The sequence below is a fragment of the Ambystoma mexicanum genome, chromosome 9 (assembly GCF_040938575.1).
Source record: "Ambystoma mexicanum isolate Mex_15411 chromosome 9, UKY_AmexF1_1, whole genome shotgun sequence".
NCBI lineage: Eukaryota > Metazoa > Chordata > Amphibia > Caudata > Ambystomatidae > Ambystoma > Ambystoma mexicanum.
In genome coordinates, this window is record NC_090931.1 from 164,008,740 (window position 1) to 164,028,575 (window position 19,836).

The 19,836-nt window shown below is 44.6% G+C and overlaps 1 protein-coding gene across 2 annotated transcripts in view; it reads left to right on the top strand.

Moving 5' to 3' along the window:
• NECTIN1 (nectin cell adhesion molecule 1) overlaps positions 1 to 19,836 on the top strand; it is a 1,024,691-nt gene that overhangs the window by 703,529 nt on the left and 301,326 nt on the right. For both annotated transcript variants that reach the window (XM_069614350.1, XM_069614352.1), the window contains exon 8: positions 6,116 to 6,226. In XM_069614350.1, coding sequence (XP_069470451.1) covers positions 6,116 to 6,226 — 111 coding nt within the window. The remainder of the gene's footprint in view (positions 1 to 6,115; positions 6,227 to 19,836) is intronic.

Consider the following 19,836-nt stretch of genomic DNA (forward strand, 5'->3'; position numbering starts at 1 on the left):
TTGCATTGTGTTTTGTCCAATTTCTAGCAAAAACAGTGCTCATAAATTGCCCATTCCAATCCAGTATTCAAAGGCTGGACATCCCTTACCAGAATATGAACATATGCATATAGGATCCCCATAGATATCTGTCGATCTCCTGGTTTGTGTACATAGCCAAAAGGGATCAACCCTATTAATTGTTTCCCACCTCATGGCTCTCCTCAGTGTTCTCTCCCTGTATTCACTGCCCTGTTCTATACTGTGTTCTGTTACTTAGTAACTAGGTTTAAGCTACATTAATAGTATACATCAAAATATATATATGTATATACAAACCACTGCTCACTTTTCTTACCTAATTACTTCATTCATACTCTTGTTTCGTAAAACATAGGCTGAAACAGGACTTTCAAATCATGTTTTTAAGTCCTGAATTAATAGCACGTCATGTTACCTTCCTGTTTACTTTTATAAATGTAAGTGGACAATCACCAGAATGCAGTGCAGCTATTGTTACTGAAATGTAAATTGGTCATTAGTGCTTGAGAATTCCTGTATTGGGACATGCATAGAGGTGGGCTCCTCCATATCACAGCTAATGCCATCTTAACCTTAAATACAATTGGGGTACTAAAGCCTTAAAACAGAGAACTGCATATCTTCAAATAAATCCATTCACAGTTTTACCATAAACAGAAACATATATTTCTAGATGGTACTTTTTTTTACAAGCTGGGACTCACACAGATTGCCTTTATTCTACACACACAAGCTGAGCAAAAAACAATCATAGTTGTAGTTTTATTTTACCCATTCTGATTGAAAGCCTACCATTACCAGCATGCAAAGTTATGCGAACCAAAATAAATCTAATGAAACACGCTGAGACTGAAACGATCAGAGCCCCAGCTTTGTTTTACATGGCATGCATACGTAGGCATCCCTTCCCTTTCTAATGAGCCATCGTTTGCACCTCTTGATGACAATGGCTACAGCACACATTCCCCATCTATTTTTGTTACTGATAGATAACACCTTGTTGGGACACTGCCCCAAGCCCTTCAAGTCCAGATGCAGTCCCACCTCTCACCAGGCACACCGCTTCTGGCTAGTTGCTTTGCAGGAAGGGGAGTCGGAGGTGCAGGGGCACAGGCACACAGACTACAGACAGCACACTATACATGCACAGTGCTCATTTTGGTGTCTGAGGTAAGAAGATGATGGGAAGCCTCCGGTGAGCTACCAGCGGATTGTAATATACTGGTTGGAGACCTTGGCTCTAACGATTCAAATAAAAGTCTAATAAATTCCTGGTAGTGTATGGGTGCTTGTGTGCCTGCTGAGAAGTAGTAGAATGTTACTGTTGAAGGATCACAGCCTGTTTGAGAAACCAGGGGCACTTATGCTGCCTGGAGTGTAGTAGTGTGTCTCTGTATGATAGTACTGGACTGTTACTGTTATAGAATCACAGCCCCTTAAACAGAAGCAAGGGCACATATTATGCATCATGGCCCTGCTGGATGGTACTAGAGTTTGTTTGTTTGTTTGTTTGTTTTATTGACTTTTTATGCGCGCCAGACCCAGGGGTAGCAGAGCGCAATGGTAAGAAAATGCAAAACTTGCATGGTTACAACATAGCATGATGTGCAGTATACAATACAATAAAGGTCTCTAGACCAACAGATAATTACAGAGTATACAATGTTCAAGTATGGTCAATCAGAATTACAGAAATATACATTAGAGAGTGACGCGAGTGAGTACAGTGGGAGGTAGGTGACATAGGTCAGCTAAGGTCATTAGAGGTGAGGAGTTGAATGACTTTATTTCTGAAACGAAGGCAGGGCAGGTCCACTCTTAAGTCTTGTGGTAGTGAATTCCAAGTTTTTGCAGCTTTTACAGGGAAGCTATTTCCTTCGATCGTGGTGAGTCTGAAGTTAGGTATTGTCAAACAGTTAGAATTGACAGCTCTAGTCAGTCTGAGAGATATTCTCCTGTGGAATTTGTCAATCAGGTATCTAGGGGTGGAGTTATTAAGGGCCTTGTGGGTCAGAGATAGCATCTTGAGATGTATTCTGTTGTCCGTGGTCAGCCATTTGTGATGGCGTCTGGCGGAGGAGATATGGGATATTTCATTTATGCCTAGTGCTGCTCTCAAGGCATTATTTTGTAGTATTTGTAGTCTTTGAATTATTGTTTTATTGGCTCCGGAATATAGTGCGTTACAATAATCAATTCTGGAGAGTATTAAGGCTCTAGCCAGGATTAAACAACTACTATTAGAAAGGAATTCTTTACCGGCTCTTATCAATTTGCAGGTGTAAGCCATAGAGGAGGCAAGGGATTTTAGCTGTTTATCAAGTGATAAGGTAGAATCAAGATAGAATGCCAGGGTTTTTACATCCTTGGACACTTGGATGATATTCCCATCTATATTGAATGAGGAGAAATTCCTGGCCTAGTTTTTTGATATTAGCATGGGTGCCCAGGATTAACAGCTCAGTCTTATCATCGTTCAGACAGAGGCCATGAGTGGCCATCCATGCCTGGATGATAAGATATACCTTGTTCACCAATTCCGTGTCTTTCGCATGATCCCCAGAAAGCGGGAGGAGGATCTGTGTATCATCTGCATAGTTAGCGTAGGTGATACCGAGATGGTCCAAATCATCAAACAAAGGCTTGGTGAAGATGTTGTATAGAGTTGGGGAGACACAAGAGCCTTGGGGGACACCACATGAGATGGGGGTGGGATCTGCCGCTGCCGAGGGGAAGAAGACTCTCATCGTTCTTTCACTCAGGAATGACTCGATCCATCTGATGGCTTCCGGGGAGAAGTGGGCGGCGGAGTGATACTGTTAAAGGATCAGAATCCTTTTGAGAAACAAGGGGGCATTTAAGCTGCCACGGAAGTAGTAACATGGCCCTTCTAAGCTACTAGAAGGTTACTTCCAGAGATTCTGCAGCACTTTTGAGAAGCAAATGGTACCTGTGCTGCCAGATAAATATTGCCAGGGCTCTTCTATCAAGTACACACATTTTACTGTTAAATGACCATACCCCCTTCTGAAAAGCAAGGGGTACTAGTGCTGGCACAGAAGTCTCATCATGGCTCTTCTAGAAAATACTAGAACATTACTGTTGAAGGATCACAAGCCTTTTGAGAAGCAAGTGGTACTGATGCTGCCACAGGAGTATTATCATGGCCCTTCTAGGTAGTATTGGAATATTACCGTTGTCGTTTTAGCAGCCCTCTACATCTATACCAATAGCATGTGTCCACTGTGCTTTTAAATTATCACATAAACATAACATAACATAAATTAGCAGAACGGTGCCAAAGACACATCCACTTAATGTCGTTTTGTTGCTAAAATCCATAAACTGTGATTAATGATTGTTATCCACAGTTTTTGTTTCTGGAACCTTCTTTTTCTTGTCCCAGTCCGGTCATGCCTGTGCTACCCTTTTCAAAATTCACTATTGCTTTTGAGAAGTGTAGTTAATGTTATATTTACAAAGTGCAACACACCTTTTGACAATTGCCAATGCTGTCCACTTAAAAGTAAAACAGAAGCACGAATTGAAAGTGCCAGTAAAGTTTCCCTAAAAGTGCTTCAGCTCAGGTGGTAAATGCTAGCTTTCAAGCTCTAAGAATTGATATGTAGTGGTATTTGCAATTCCAGTTTTAGAAGCCCTGCTGGGATGTGGTTGGGGCTGTTACACGTGCAATGCAGTTTAGTACTTCAATATGTTTAAAACTGGCCCATTTAAAGCATGGTCGCCCATTACAAAGGGCTAGCGCTGCTACATTGAAAGCAAACAGCTTGCCTGTGCTGCTGTGCGATTAAAGGTACATTGCTCCAGGGGGATGTTGGCACTTTTTCCTTCATTGATCTCTCCTCTGTTCTTTGCTGAGCTTGTGCAGAATCATTCACCTGTACCCTGGATCGTCAACATTTTCCCTGTATTTGGGTGATTTTGGTTTGGCCCACATTCAGATGGGGTAATGACAATGTAATGCTGATGAAATGTTGCTGTAATGATTGGGTTGAAGAGGTCAGACCTTTCCCTGCCAGCTCACGTTCAAAGGAAACAAAGTATGAAGTTAACGTACTACGGAAGAACTTTCCTGCAAGCGACGCTCAGAGAAAGTAAAGCTCCTAAATGGCTCAGAGAAAGTAAAGCTCCTAAATGGCGAATGGCTTGTACCTGGCTCTTTCGCTAATATAGAAGCAAAAAGTAACTCTTTTTTTGCAGGGGACAAATCATTATAATATTTAAACCAAACAGTGCCAAGTTCATTCAAAATAATACAAATTTAAAAATGTGCAAAGGATGCATTTTTTATTTGCATTACTGTGAGAAATACACAGGCCATTTTATTCACCCACTTAGTGAATAGGGCATCTCTTTGTGGGGAGAAAGTGATGAGAAGCATGAGTGTGTCTCATCACCTGTCCCAACACAATTTTAGACACTAGGTCTCTCACTGTGTCTCTATTAGGTGTGTTTCCCAGGTACAGAACTCATAGCATTGCAATCTTACCTGACTAAATGGCATTCCTTTCAGGAATGTCAGAGTCTGCATCCTTGGCACTTGGCTTCATTTGCCACAGCCCTATGGGCCTTCCTGAGGTCATTGACAGGCAGCCATGCAACCTCCCTGTTATAAAATAAGCAACCTCAGTGGTGTGCATCAAAGCAAACTCAACCGGGAAAGACAGAATGTGTCCTAATTCACACATGACTCTACCAGCCCAGCAAGTGTTGCAGATGTCCATAGTTTTTTATGAATTTTCTAGGTTGTAATATTATGAACTTCAATAATAACCAACGTGCCAGTCTCTGAATAGTGGGAAGCAGACCCAGGCAGGTCTGAACAATGACTGACTGCTTGTCTGATATGCAGCGTTAACCTTTGCCACTTCAACTTTACTCATTTTAGCAACTTCAGAAGGATAGAAGTCAGACTTCTTCTTACCCAGATTCAAGTCTGGGACCTGCAGTTTACACATAGCCATCGGAAGTAGGTGCAATAATCTACTGAGACACCTTACTGCAGAGTTTAGTGTGATGCCCAACTTGGATATCATACATTGATGCACATGTCAGCATGTTCTCTTTCTACCCCACAACCCAGCCTCACCCAGCCACTCCCTTTCTCCTAACTTTTCCTCCCCTGAAGTCTTTACATTATTTGGCGTCTGTTTTCGTTTTTTTGTTTTTGTTTTTGTTTTTTGCCCAGGAAGTAACCTGAACCTGACCAAATTCCTCCTGAACTTTCCCTAGGAATTATGACTCTTAATATGTTTGGCTGGAAGACAAATCTGTGGGAATGCACAGACGTAGCTGTATCTCACTGGGTGATCTGTGGGAATGCACAAACCTATCCGTATCTCACTGGGTGATCTGTGGGAATGCACAAACTTATCTGTATCTCACTGGGTGATCTGTAGGAATGCACAAACCTATCCGTATCTCACTGGGTGATCTGTGGGAATGCAGAAACCTATCTGTATCTCAATGGGTGATCTGTGGGAATGCACAAACTTATCCGTATCTCACTGGGTGATCTGTGGGAATGCACAAACCTATCTGTATCTCACTGGGTGATCTGTGGGAATGCACAGACCTATCCGTATCTCAATGGGTGATCTGTGGGAATGCACAAACTTATCTGTATCTCACTGGGTGATTTGTGGGAGTCCACAGATCACTTTTGAGAAAGTTCACCCAGGCTTATACTTTAAACCGCTTAGCCTCGCTGTGCCTACTCCTTCAACTATCCATCTCCTACTTAGAAGCCGCTTTCATCCTACATATTCCGATCATCCCATCATCTCTAACCTTCCTTCCCATTTCCATTTTTCCTCCCTCATTACACTCCTAATCCCTTTACAACAGTCCTTCCTCTCTGGTGCTTAGGTCTCATGCACCCCAACCCATCCTTGTTCTCTGGACTGTAAATTGGAGTTGACATGTGCGGTTGCCTCTGATTTCTCGTCTCCTCATCCACAATGCTTGGGTTTTCCCAAATTCCACATCCAGATTGTTTTCCATGTCCAGTGGTTTCCTCCTTCTGTCTTCTCCCTCCTAAACATACTGCCTTATGTCTCCTGGTCCTCCTCAGGTGGTTCATCTGGAGAACATGAAGGAAGACGAGGACCTGCAGAAGTTGCCTCTCCAGACGCAGTACTACGACATGTCCGCCTACGACTCCCCGGAGTTTTCGGACAAGCAGGTCAGTCCCCATAAGAGGTCACCTTCACAGGCCAAGCGAGCTACTTTTATCGGAGATCACATTTCTTGCACATGTATGCCCTGTGCGTAGCAAGCATGGCCTCTTTCCAGCTTCCTCTAGGGATACACACCTGTGCATGTACACATTTTGCAGCGATGCATTCTGCCTCCGGACGCCTTGCTTATTTACCCCAGGATGCACATGTGTCTTCTCTAGAAGTGCATCCTCCCCAAAATATACATCATCTTCGACAGAAGATGCCCTCCACCAGGAAAGTCACACCTGTTGGTATATGCACCAGCAATAGAAGTAGATAGAGGTGACAGGAACAAGCTGCGCAGAACACATCGAAAGTGGTGTCCATCTAGATTCTGTTCTTCCCAAAACAGCAGCATTCAGCAAGTCACGCTTGCCTTTCCCGTCAGAGGTTGCGGGGACATACAGAGACCCACAATGACTGAAATCTGCTTTATTCCAGTTAGAAATGATGCACCGTTCTCGCCTCGCCATTGGCACTGTGGCAGCCAGTGACTACTGAGCATTTCACTGCCCTGATTGGCTAATGTGTTTGAGTGTCCCCACCCCCCCCCGCCCTCCAGGCAGCCATTGCTTCCAATCTCGTATTCATAATGATGTGCACCTTATTCCACTACTCTGTTTCACATGTCCTCTCCCACACCGACACATAGTACAGGGTGTGCCACAGATGTCTGAATGCAGTACTATAAACGCGCATACAATGCCTCATGAATATGTATGTGTCCTGTGATTGACCACTTGTAGAGCCCTTCACACATGGACACACACATTCAATTCACAGATGCCACCTGCAACACTGATCCGCGCCCTGATGCTGCACACATTTGTCTGTTTGTATCTATGAGTTTTGCATAGTACAGGTATTTTGTGTTGTCACAGTTTAAGAGAAACTAATCTGTACTTATAGAAAAAACAAAACAATGGAACAATTTTGGGATACGTACAAGTACAATAAACTAGTGAGACGTGTGTGTGTGTGTGTATGTATGTGTGTGTCAGCACTTAATGTCTTCATCCGGCATGCTGACCTTTGCCATGTAGGTGTCAACATCCTATGCTGACAAGTTCCTTTGGGGAGAGCCCTCATTGGGTTCCTGTTCTGTGCCCAGTCTGGCCTGTGCCGTACAATGAGGAGCTCCATGGCACGGGAGAATAAGCAGGGCGAAAAGGGGCAATGCCATGGGACATAAGAAATAAAACAGTGCCATAAGCAACAAGCCCAGCACACTCTGCCGTATTTGCCAGCCATCACACATGGCCCCATGCCACTAGTACGAGACAGGAAGGGAGACACATCCGGGGGGCTAGTAGCACTTATTGACATAGATTCAAGAGCAGGACGAGGCAGGGAGGAAGGGACAACAGCAACAACGGAAGAAAGGCTTGTCACACCAATCCGATGTCTCAGTCATCTGTGGGGCAAACCCAAAGGAGGGAGGTATAAATGGTTGCCATCTCTGCTCCCCAGTTTATGGCTGATAGCCTGGGTATGCTAGAGGCTGTGGGGGAGCTCCTGCATGAGAAGAAGCCTAGTTAGGCCTGAGCCCGCCCACCCTATGGCCCCTGTACAATCCCCCATTGTATTCGCACAGTCCCAGGACTCTTCGAGCCCCAGAAACACTGACATCTTCCTTAGCGTATGACACATGCACAACCCCTGGAGCAGCAGACCCCTCTCGCCTGAGTTGACATCCTGAACACTGATATACGTGTGTCTGTGTATTCCATCTCACCTCAGGTCACATATGTCCAATCCCTGTCTGACTTCTGTGCCGGCCCATGACGTTCCCTCACACACACTAAACACACAGTCAATAGCTTCTGGCATGATACTACGAGTCCTGTTGGCCTCGTTATGTGGGAGGTACCAGTTGTGGCGTGGGGTGGGACAAGGGAAGTGACAGGGAACAGGAAAGAGGAAGTCAGTGAGAGAAAATAAAGAGTTGCGAAAAGACGCACCACCTCTGCCTCCCTTATTGCAGGCCCGACCCGCACCCCAGGTGGCGGGCCAGATAAAGCGGAATGCCCCAATTTACAGCTTCAACTTTCACATTTCCCTCTTCTCTGGAATCCCCCTAGCCCCAACATTCTGCTAAACATACAGAACTGGATTCCTCCCAAACTCAGCAGCAGTGGCGTCGGCAGGAATCAAATTTAGGAGGGGCACAGACGGGGCCACAGAGAAAAGTATGGTGACCACAGAGAAAAGTAGGGGGACGCCTATATATGGGAAATGTGTGATGTCGGAAATACTCCTGCAGAAAATCTTTTGTGCACACCAACTACCACACCCCACTGTACCTCCCCTCCCATCAGAATGTAGGTACTAAACCATGAAGTCACTACATTCTGATTGGAGGGGCTGCTCTTGGCTGCAGGGGGAACTTAACAGCTCTTCATTGTTGTGCGGCAGCATTGATTGCAACCCTGTGTGTGTGCTGTGCTGACGGACTCAGCACTGCAGACACTGCAGAGAAAGTAGCCCAGTTGAGTTGGGGGGGAAAGAGGGCCCAGGTTTTCAGAGGAGGGGCGCAGGCCCCCCAGACCACCCTAGCGATGACACTGATCATCACACATGTACCTTATACATGATGCCCGGTTACTTTCTCTGCCCAGTGCTCGCTTTTGTTCAGGGCACGGGCATATCCAATGACGGATCATCTCATGAAGGGCCAATGTCCCTCACCCAGATAAAGTGCCAAGGCTTGTGAACTTCTACACCAGCCAATTGATGTATCCTGCCTGCCTCCTGCAGGATTTACCCTGGGCCAGTAACAACAAGGAGCAGGAACCAGGCTGACCCAGGTATGTAGAAAAGGAAACAAGCTTTATTGTCTTGGTTACAGGTTCAGTATAGAATATAGGAGAGAGAGATCATCAGTAGCTTCTTCCCTGGTTCCCTGCCCAGCTCCAAGTCCCTAACCGTCACCTTTGGAATCCCCAGGTGCCCCAACACTCCAGGCTCCCCTAGCATTCCAACACAGCTATCACACTGACTCAGACCTCATTCATACTTATGCAAGATACAACACACCACCCCCTTTTTAAATCAAAAGAAAACACACAAACTCGCAACCATGCTAGGACTAACACCCACAACATTTCTACTACTCCTTCCACAATGGCCTGCCACACCAGGGTCTCAGTGCCGCCACCACCAAGCACAACCTTGCCACATGGACAAACAAAACAAAACTACAGACATCGACCCTCCTAAATTAAACACCTTCCGCCAAGAATGCCACTCTTGGCCTCAAGTCTGCCACACCTGAGCACAAACCAAAACGCCCCAAAATAGGCTAACTCTCTTGCCAAAACAGTGTAGCCACGAATCTTTTAAACTTACACAAAGGCCATCACAATAGTCCTAAACATGCCAAACAATATATAACCATGCTTCATCCCCTCTCCCCTAGCATTCCAACACAGCTATCACACTGACTCAGACCTCATTCATACTTATGCAAGATACAACACCAATCTTCCTTTACTTTACAAGAGTGCCACGTTTAGGTTTCCCTAGATGGCGGTGTGACAGCAGTTTGGAGTCCTACACAAGGGGGTCTAATGGACATTATTAGCACTGGTTCATTGCAAGCATATTAGGTCAGTATTATTGGTCAAAATGTGATAGAGATTTCAGACTACATAATTGGATTGGAAGCAGTGAGGACAAGAAGTAGGAATGGAAAATGGTGCATGTTCAAGAAAACTCAGCCAGCATGCACACGTACAGCCTTCCCTTGAAGCGCATTCGCACATTTGCAGTTTGCACTATTATACCCAGTTCAGAGTTCTTCAACTTCGATTACGCTTTCTTCCAAGTGCGGAAAAATAAATGTATATTTTAAACAACTCTCTAATGCTGGTGGAGTTTCTGACAGGTGTCAAACACATGAGGGCAGGTTGCACTGATGTTTCCGAAGCAAGAAATTAACTCCCTGAGCTATGGAGCCAAATTCAGAAGCAAACAAATAGGAGGTGCACTGAAGGTGAAAAATATAATAGTATGTTACGAATTCAGTAGTACATATCACAGTATCTTATACATGCCTATCCCATCTGGAATTCAATGCTGCTTAACATCCAACAGATAGAGGACCACTTGCCCTTCCGGAGGACCCTCAAGACTTGGATATTCCCCCACCACCCTGACAAACCCTGCCCTCTTGAGCTCTTCAACCCCTTCAAGTAGAGGTAGACTGGGGCAGCAAACAACTTCCATGAAATCACGGAATTATGGTAAGAATAATCTAACAATCTCCAGCTAAACACTGGAGAGAGTCCACGCCTCGTCTATGAAACCAAGAAACTAGCCGGACAGCACGGGTGTGTTTCACACTTCCATGCTTATGGAAGATAGCCGAAGGCGAGGCCAACCACCAGCACCCATCTGCAACCATATACCACTCCCAGCAACACATTGCACAACACCTCTGCCGTTAGAATGCAGCCACTCTCCACAACAGAAATTCGGTCTAGCTCTACTACTCTTGCATATTTTCTTGTCAATTGCAAGACGCCCATCCACTCGCCGGCTCGATATGGGTAGCTAGTAGGGAGCTGGCCACCCCGTACCCAACTTCACTTTGGCTAAAATGCACACACACATTTCAAACCCCTCTGATCAATCTTAAACCTTGGACTACAGTCCCCTGAGGCCATTCACAGCACTTTGAGGCCATACCGATGGGGTAACAGCACTATACACATGGCAAATTACATTACATCACATTGTAAATTGACACTAAATAACACTACATTACAGACACAATCATAAATGGGTATTATTCAAAAAGTAACATTCTCATACAACAGGAGTGTATCATTTCTATGAAAAGGTGTTGTACGAAAGCAAGCAAAAACGTCCATGCATTTTTGAAAGTTGCAAAATAAACACATGGCATCAGGGGTATGGCTAAGGGTGAGTGGTGGGGGTGCTTGGGGGATGCAGGGTTATAGGGTTACATGATTACAAGTAGGGGGGGTGAGAGAAAAGTGCAGAATCACAATTCGAGAAGTCTATAGAACCCTGACTTGAAGTAGCAAGCTCGCTCCTCCTAGAACTGGCTGTAAGAGGGAGAAGGACAGCACGAAACAGAACATTTTCCTGAGCTTTTAGTTATTTTACTGAAGGGAGATGAAGCCATTTCAGCCAAGTCGCACATCGCAGAGAGAAATCCAGGAGCTGTCACTGGAAGTTCACCTTCAGTTCAGAGAACCGTGAAGAATGCATTGTGGGTATTCAAATTAGCTCAAATGCAAACATCTTCCTCCAGAAAATCAACTTTGACTTATAGGCCAGTGCTGTTTTGTACACAGAATTTCAACATAAAACAAACGGATCTCTCAAGGATGCAGACACCCACATACATGTATAAAGTTATTTTATTAACATTTTGCGTTAAGAGCATGTCAAACGCCGGTCTTTGAACATCATATCATAGTCCCTATGTTAGTGCACATCATGTCACGCTGTCAGAAAAGCAGAGTGAAGTGAGAAAAACACACTTCAGCTAAAAAAAAGAAAAGGATTGGAGAGTAGGTGTCTAAGAGTGTCGCTAATAGAGAACGGAGATTACAGGCTCGCCAGAATCAATACTTCCTGCTTCTCGACAGTGTGATTGGTTATTTATAACGCGCTAAATACCCAGAGGTTTCTAAGTGCGAACCCGGGGATCTAACCTGTGGTGCTTCGTGTCGTCTTTCTTACAATGCGAGCACGTTGCCCCTGAGCTATCCTCCCGAGACAGTGGTAACAAGGAAGACCACTCTGGTGGAGGGGGGTCCTTACCACATTCGACAATTCTGGCCCTTCTCCGCCGATGGAATAGCTCAGTCTTTTAGGAGGCCGTTCAGAGGATTGTATGCAGCCAATATGTTACAGGTTGAGCTCCTGCTGGGGCTGACTCAGCTTTTCGCTGTCAATGCACTGAGTACCATTGACTTTTGTAATAATAGCATCTTAATAGACAATCCATTTGTGGTATACAGAAGAAACGGCCCATCTATTTCCATTTTTAACATTGGTAAGTGATTGGTACTCAGGATGGACATTAACCGCTTAATTGCTGAGCGTGTACATGTGTGTCCTAATGTGCATAGAAAATCATTGAAGTCACGTCAATCCCTGCGCTTTACGAGCACGTTCATCCTGAAAAAGCCCCCACTTCAGGATAAAGCAGGTGGATGAAATGAAGAGGAGGCCATTATTCACCCCCTCTACCTGAGGGGGAAGGAAGAGGATCCTGGAAGCGGCTGCATTGGGGGTTATTAGCCCTCATCAGCTGGCGCTTCGGTGGCCCCTTCCACAGCAAGAGTCCTTCTTGGAATCGCTTATGCAAGGCGACACAAACTGGCATTTCTTTTTACGCTTTAATCGGGGGAATGGTGGGGAAGGTTCCAGTGACATTTCAGAAACCTTGCTCTAGTGAAGCAGTTCTTAGCGTGGTCGGCACGTGCAGGCATCACGCAGACATGGTCTGCAGCTGAGATAACGTTCAGTAATGACAGAACCAAAGGGCTCAGAAGGAGAAGAAAAAAAAAACGCACAGACAGTAGCACAGACACGTAGGCACGGCCAACGATTTTGTGGGGCGTGATAGGACAGCACCCAGAGGGACAGTTAACAAGGGGCACACTCGTTATGTGCCTTTAGCTGCTGAGAACAGGAGGGCACCTGGGAATATATGGAGATACAGTACCGTTTCCTGATCAAACGCAAACACTGTCAGTCCTCTTTCTACGGCAACATCCAGCACGGACGAGAAGGCCTGAGGAAAGATTATGGCTCAGAATGACCCTCTCCCACCAAGTCCATTCGCTGCTGAAGCATGGGACGGGTGGGGGCGGAGGGGGCTGCTGGAAGCACACAGTCTTTTTGTGAATCTTAGTACACTATCCACTGCAACGTGTAAGAGACTGGGTAAAGGCTAATGTGAGCATATGTGGCTTCCACCATAGGGAGAGCTTTCCAACTGCTCTCTCTATTGAAGCAAAAACCCAAAGAGTTTGAAGGCTGGTCTAGAGTAGGTACTAAATTAATAATTTTCACAAAGGATTTTTAGAAATGAAATAGGTTTATTTATAAATAGAGATAATCCGTTTTGTAACGTTAGAGAAAACATATTAAAAGTGATACACAAACATGAAGTATCCATATGCTTGTGATGAGAATAGCACCATGCTCCAACATATACCCAACTCAGCAAGACCAAAGTTAGAAGAGCCAAAAAAGAACTCCACCACCAAAGTGTCAGCAAACGATTATGCACAGACTAGACAAAACAACTGTGAACAGTACACAAAGTAATAGTATGTCACCTAACAGAAGCATGCAAAAGAATGCACAAGGACTAATGTGAGCTTATGGTGCTGTAGTAACCTCTTTCACCGCGGGGGGTGGGAGGGCTCTCTCAGTGCTTGCTATACCAAAGCATGGAACAGAGTGCACAAGGGCTACTGTGGGCTTATGGGGCTGTAGCAGTCTCTTTCACCGCAGGGCGAACTCTATAAGTGCACTGTCCAGTGAAGCATGCAACAGAGTGCACAAGGGCTACTGTGTGCTTCTAGAGCTGCAGTAATCATGTGTGGATAGGCCTTTAATCACCTTAAAATAAACATGTCCACCACTTAAGAAGTGAGTACATGGGTCTACATAAAGCACGTTTATCCTACAATCCTCCAGGGAGTGGTTAGATGGTGTTGCAGGACCAAACAAACCTAAGTCTCAACAATACAACATCAGTTGCCATCTTATATATTTTTTTCAACAATTAAAACACTTCTAGATGTTCTATTGCAATCCATCCCCCAAATATAATTGGACAAAAACCTCTTCAAATAAATCCCATCTTTTCCCAACTCTTCCATGTCAATTGGCCAATGTTATCTTGATAGTCCTCTTCAGAACATATTCAGAACACACTTCTTCTTAGGATTTGTCCATAGTAGACTATTACATCAGAACATGGTTAAACATTGGCATTGAAAACATAATTCCTTGCTCGCAATAACTGGCCTAAGGCCTTTAACTTTAAGCGTGATTGCACATGGTCTGCTTACATATTTCTTCAAATAGAGGAAGGCCTGCATAAACAGAATCTTATCTGAACCACTGATTGTGATCTCAACTACCCCAGACTCCTGGCGCTTCTAAAGACCTTTTAATATATGCAACCACAACTCCAGAACATACAGCCTCTGATAACCTGTAAAAACAATTAACCACCGGATACCCTGGCCTAGGCCTCCTTTTTATTACCACCAAACACATGATCAACCTCCTCTAGTGACTTCAATACAATGAACAAGATACCATCTGTTCCCTTGCAGGACTGTTAAATCATAAACCTTGTCCTGAATGTAAGCTGACCTTTTTAGTAGATGACTAATACTTCTTTCCATCAATAATGTCCCTGCTACTTGAAATTCATGTGCAGCAGCTAACCACAGAGATTAAAATTACTGGCTTACACATTTTCTGCTGTCTGAAAACCTGAGAAAGTCAGTTTAAAAGTCAACATGCTTTTTGCAAGAGAGTCCCAATTACTATATTTTTTACAAAGCATCACATTGTGTAGATTGTTTTCATGTTGCATTTGCAGTTTTAAGATAGTATCTTTCTACATGTGTGAAGATCTAATATGTATACATTCTAAACAACTGTAACATTAAAAGTAACATATCTCATCCATAATTTACTGCACTTGATACATATGGATTTGCAACATTACACCCAGTTTGCTGCCATCCCCTTGTCATCAATATGGTGTGTGCAGCATGAATCCCTCATAATAATGGGAGCCCTTCCTGAACAACCCAACATCCCCCCTTTTAGTTAATCCTTTACCTAACACATCATAATAATTTCTCGGGGAACATCCCTACAACCATCTCTGACCCTGGTCTCAATATAGGCATACACCTCCACTGAACCAACTTGACTTGTCCCACCACCATTCCTGCAATCTACCTGCTGCTCCACACAAGCATGCCAATTTGGTGGAGGAAACAAAACAGCTTCAGTTTCAGTACCCACATGGGATGAAGTAGTGGTGGGCCTAACCTTGGACAGGGTTACAATCATCATGGCAGCAACTGTTGGTACCTGGGCGGAACAACAAGTAGGATCAGTTGGGAGGAACAAAAACAAAATAAGTAAAAAGACCAGAATAGGCATACACATCTTCTCACCAAAGCTCAACCAAGAAGGTACCCACGAAAATAAAGAATCAATCCATGAGTTGGTCGTGATCTCAGCTCAGCTTCAGTTTCCATGATCACTTTTAGTTTATGCAGCCATTTGGCATTGGCTGCTGCTTGGGCGTCAGGTGCCAGGAGGGAGGCAAAGAAGGTCTTGGTGTGGATAAACAGTCGATGTCGATGCACAGAGGACAAAGGGAGCACAGATGTGATTTCAGGCATTGCACATGCCAAAATCAGGTGCTCTTTAGGGATCACGAGGACGGGCCCATGGAGGGTAGAGAGACTGCACACACCTTGCCAGGCTGGAGGCAACTGCCTGTACACATTCTGTCGACAGGTCCAAAATTGTCTGGAAGAGCAGCCGTACCTCCAGCCAAATCTGTGATGTGTAGTGTGTGGCTGCAGTTCCCATTTGTGCCAAAGGGCAATGTGCCACCCCCTAAAAACAAAGAGAAACAATATGTAAGTGTCGGTATCTTAACAGGGTTTTCTGGATTTTTGAGCCACGCCAGATACTGCAAATGATTTCTCCATACTCTTCCACACTCCTTGTTTACTTGTGCTACACCTTCTTCTGAGAATTCCTTCATTCCTCCAGCTCTGCAACTCTTCACCCCTTCCTCCCATTCATTTTCAGAAAAAAAAATCTCCTTCCAAGATCAAATGGACTCTTTGAATACACCTAGTATTCTTGTTCTCTGCCCGCGTGTCCATTAAGCAACTATTGTCACTTGATATAATTGATGCTATAATTGACTTCCCTTTAAACTGCCCTCAGACCCTGCACAGGGCTAGGTGCACTAGACATAGTGTATCTGCTACCTCCACCTCATGCAGGATACACACCCTAGGAATGCCAGAAGCATGGGGGATGAGAGAGCAGATGTACCAATATCCTAAGTATATCTCTCTCCCCATCCCTCATATGGCCATACCATACATTGTCAACTGTGAAACCACGTGCGTTCATTATGGGATTTACTTTATCATTAGTTAAAATATTGCTGTTGACATTTCTTCTTCCTCCTAACATTTTCTCCTCAGTATAAGATTAGACAATTTTGAGTTTTCTCTTTTCATGCTGATTGTCATCGTCAGATATGAGGACATAAGGACCACAACAAAACCATAAAAAACATTCATTGTTACACAATTTACAATCTTAGACATTTATTTTCCTATAAAAAAATAATTTAAACTCCAGATCTCCATCTGCACCACCTTTGCACTGAAATGGACAGTGAATCCGTGGGCAGGTGGAGGGCTGATGGTTTCACTTTGAGTGTCTTTCAGGTGGATCCAACTCTTGCTGCCCTCCACCTTCATGGCAGCCGGAGTCACGTAGATTACCGTTTGCAGTCCATGGGAATGCTACTTGTTCCTGCAAAGCACAAAGGTGAAAATGTAGATGCTATCCCCGGAGAGTTGCATTTTGTGCTGTTCGTCAGTAGTCTCGCCATTTTCTCCTTTTGTCTGACACAACCTGAGAAGATATAATCTTAACACTTTTTGTACATAGGGACCAACTTCAAGCCTGCAACAGATTGGACAAGCCATGACAATTATTAGATATCTGAAGTTACTGCACCTCACTATTAAGTCCACAAAATCGATCTGTAGCTCCTTGAATGGACCAGAGGGCCTGGACAAGTCTCCCCTCATGGACCTCATGGTATTTTTGAGATTCAACTTCTCTCTCACTGGCCATTTCCCTATGAATCTACTTACCTGTTCTTGTAGGTCAGGGATGGACAAATCCCCCTGGAGCTGTGTTGTGATTTGTCATCAAGAATTATGTGATGGGTAATGTAGTTGCTCTAGACCCAAAAGAAACAGCTCTACGGGCATTACTTCCTTCCCTTTCACTTCCTGTCTCTAAAGCAGGACTGAGGTGTACTGGGCTGGTAACTGTACCTAATGGGACACGGTTTCCATTTTCTAGTAATCTGTGAGAGGAATATATGCTGCTTCCTTTTCTGCCTCGTCTGCAGCATCATTTCTGAGATCGAGTGAATTAGTGCTGGTAGTATGGGCAGAGCACTTCCTAGACCTATTTCTGCTGGCAATGTTGACACTTGAATTAGCCAGGATTGCATTGCAGCATGCTGGACCGGGGGCCCATCAGACCTCCTAAACTCTCTTCTCTACCATCTTGATAACCCAGAATGAACAGGTGATGTACGCATGGTCAGAATAAAAAGTGTCTGCCTTCCTATTACACATTTCTAGTTCCTCTATAAGTGCCACCAGTTATGCCGCTTGTGCAGAGTAATGAGAGGGCAACCGTCTCTTCAGTTTTACCCAGTACTCCCCATCCACAAGACCCACAACAGCTGCACCAATCTGCCTCTCAGCAGTCTCATGGTTGATGGGTGAAGGACCATCAACAAAAAATCACCCCACCCCTATCCAGGGCATCCTCTTTCACATTCATCCTATCTTCCTCATATGTGGTACGATCATTAACAATATCATTTGTTTCACTATGACTGGCTGAGGCATATTTTGAACTGTGGTAGCTCTCTCTGGCATTTCCTTCTTTCCCGTGGCACATCAGGCCAAAATAAAAACTCAAATGATACTCGCCAGGCCTGATTTCCGATCCCCGGGACCAAAATCAACAAAACTATCCACCCATAAAGAAATAATGCTGCATGCATGGGAACACCCCTAATCGTACTTCTGCTACAATAGGTATGACAATGTGCTGTTTCCCTCACCGGATATAACCCAGGGGTCGAGCATACAATACCTTCCTCCGTGAAGGTAATCGACATCTGCAACTTGCTCAGGATGTCCCTTCTCAAAAGATTTATTGGGATGTTCATAGAATACAACAAAAGGGCTAACACATTTTGATTACCCACCTTGATATGAAGATCTTCAGTTTAAGGAACCGACAGGACAGCTCCAGTGTATCCCTGTGTGTCCATCTCTTTGCCTGACAAGGGGAACTCACCTTCCTTGATACAAGATGTGGTATCTCCTGTGTCAACAATGAATGAAAACGTTTGGTCACCTACCTGCACACCTATCTGGAGTTCCTCTTCTGGATTAGTGGTAATGGACATAATTGGACACATCAGAGATCCCTGTTGGCTGTCCAGCTCCTGGTACATATTAGCACCTGGGAGAGGAAAAGGATTTCCGCTGAAAACAGTCGCTCAAGAGTAGTGTGCAACTGTTCCTTGGGGTAAATGATTCTTGTCCCATGTCTGCACCGATGCTTGTGCTGGCATGGTCGGTGGGATCCCATAGGTATGTGCAGCCCCAGTCACTGGGTTCTGTTTAACCCATGTCTGCTGCAATTTCACAGAGGCTGGGGCATATGGCAGGATCGAGGCCTGCATCTTTTGAGCTCCCATGTTAAAGAACTGTGGCCGTTCACAACAATTCTGTGACACGTTTCCCAACCTTCCACACAACCAACATTGAATCCCATAAAATCCTCCATGATTATTTCCTGTTGGGCCATTCTAACAGGGACCCATTCCTCTGACCCCAGCAAATGGCCAACTTCCCAGTGGAAATCCTCCTCTGACCCTCAGAAACCCTCTAATTGGCCTTGAACCGTTAACATACCAGTCCACCCGACCCTATGTCATACCTGAATCACTGTGTCCTTGTTGTCCCAGTTGGCCCTGCTCTCCCTCCTTAACATTTGTAATTACTACACCTTGTAAACAAATCTTTGCAATTTCTTTTGAACAAGCTTAGCCTCTGCTTTTTATGCCTGCTCTACATTCTTCCTCTCTTTTTCCTGTCTTCCCTTGCAGAAAAGCACCATATGTGCCTGAATTTCTTTCCAACTATTGGCCTCTGCCCCCACTACTTTACTTAAATTGTTCTGGACTTCTTTAGGAAGTCCCTTTTTTAGCATGTGGTAAAGAATCTCCACATTCTTGTCCAATGCTTCTCCCGTTTCTGCCCTCCACATTTCCTGAATGAACTGGATGTGTGCGGCTGGATCAACATCCAATTTCATCATCCTAGCTAAAATTAAATTGATATCAGGTGTATCACGATACATAATCTGCAAGGCCCCCCATACCTGTGCCCTAGGTTTATCAAAAGCTGCTCCATCATGGGTTTTTGTATCCAACTGAACTCCTGGATCCCCCGATCTCTCCCAAAGCTCATCTGACCACTCCCCCATTAGGGCCATGAATAAGCTCTTCATGTCCCCTATGGCCAACATGACACAGGCAGTGCACATCTCCAATGCATAAATCCACTTCCCCGCCCCTGCAATGAGTGAAGGGAGTGTCTTAATCAAATTATTCTGGTCCATATGTGACCATGGGACATCATACGCCCTTCCCAGACCCTTCTGGAACAACAGAAATGGAGTTATTCCTGTTTTT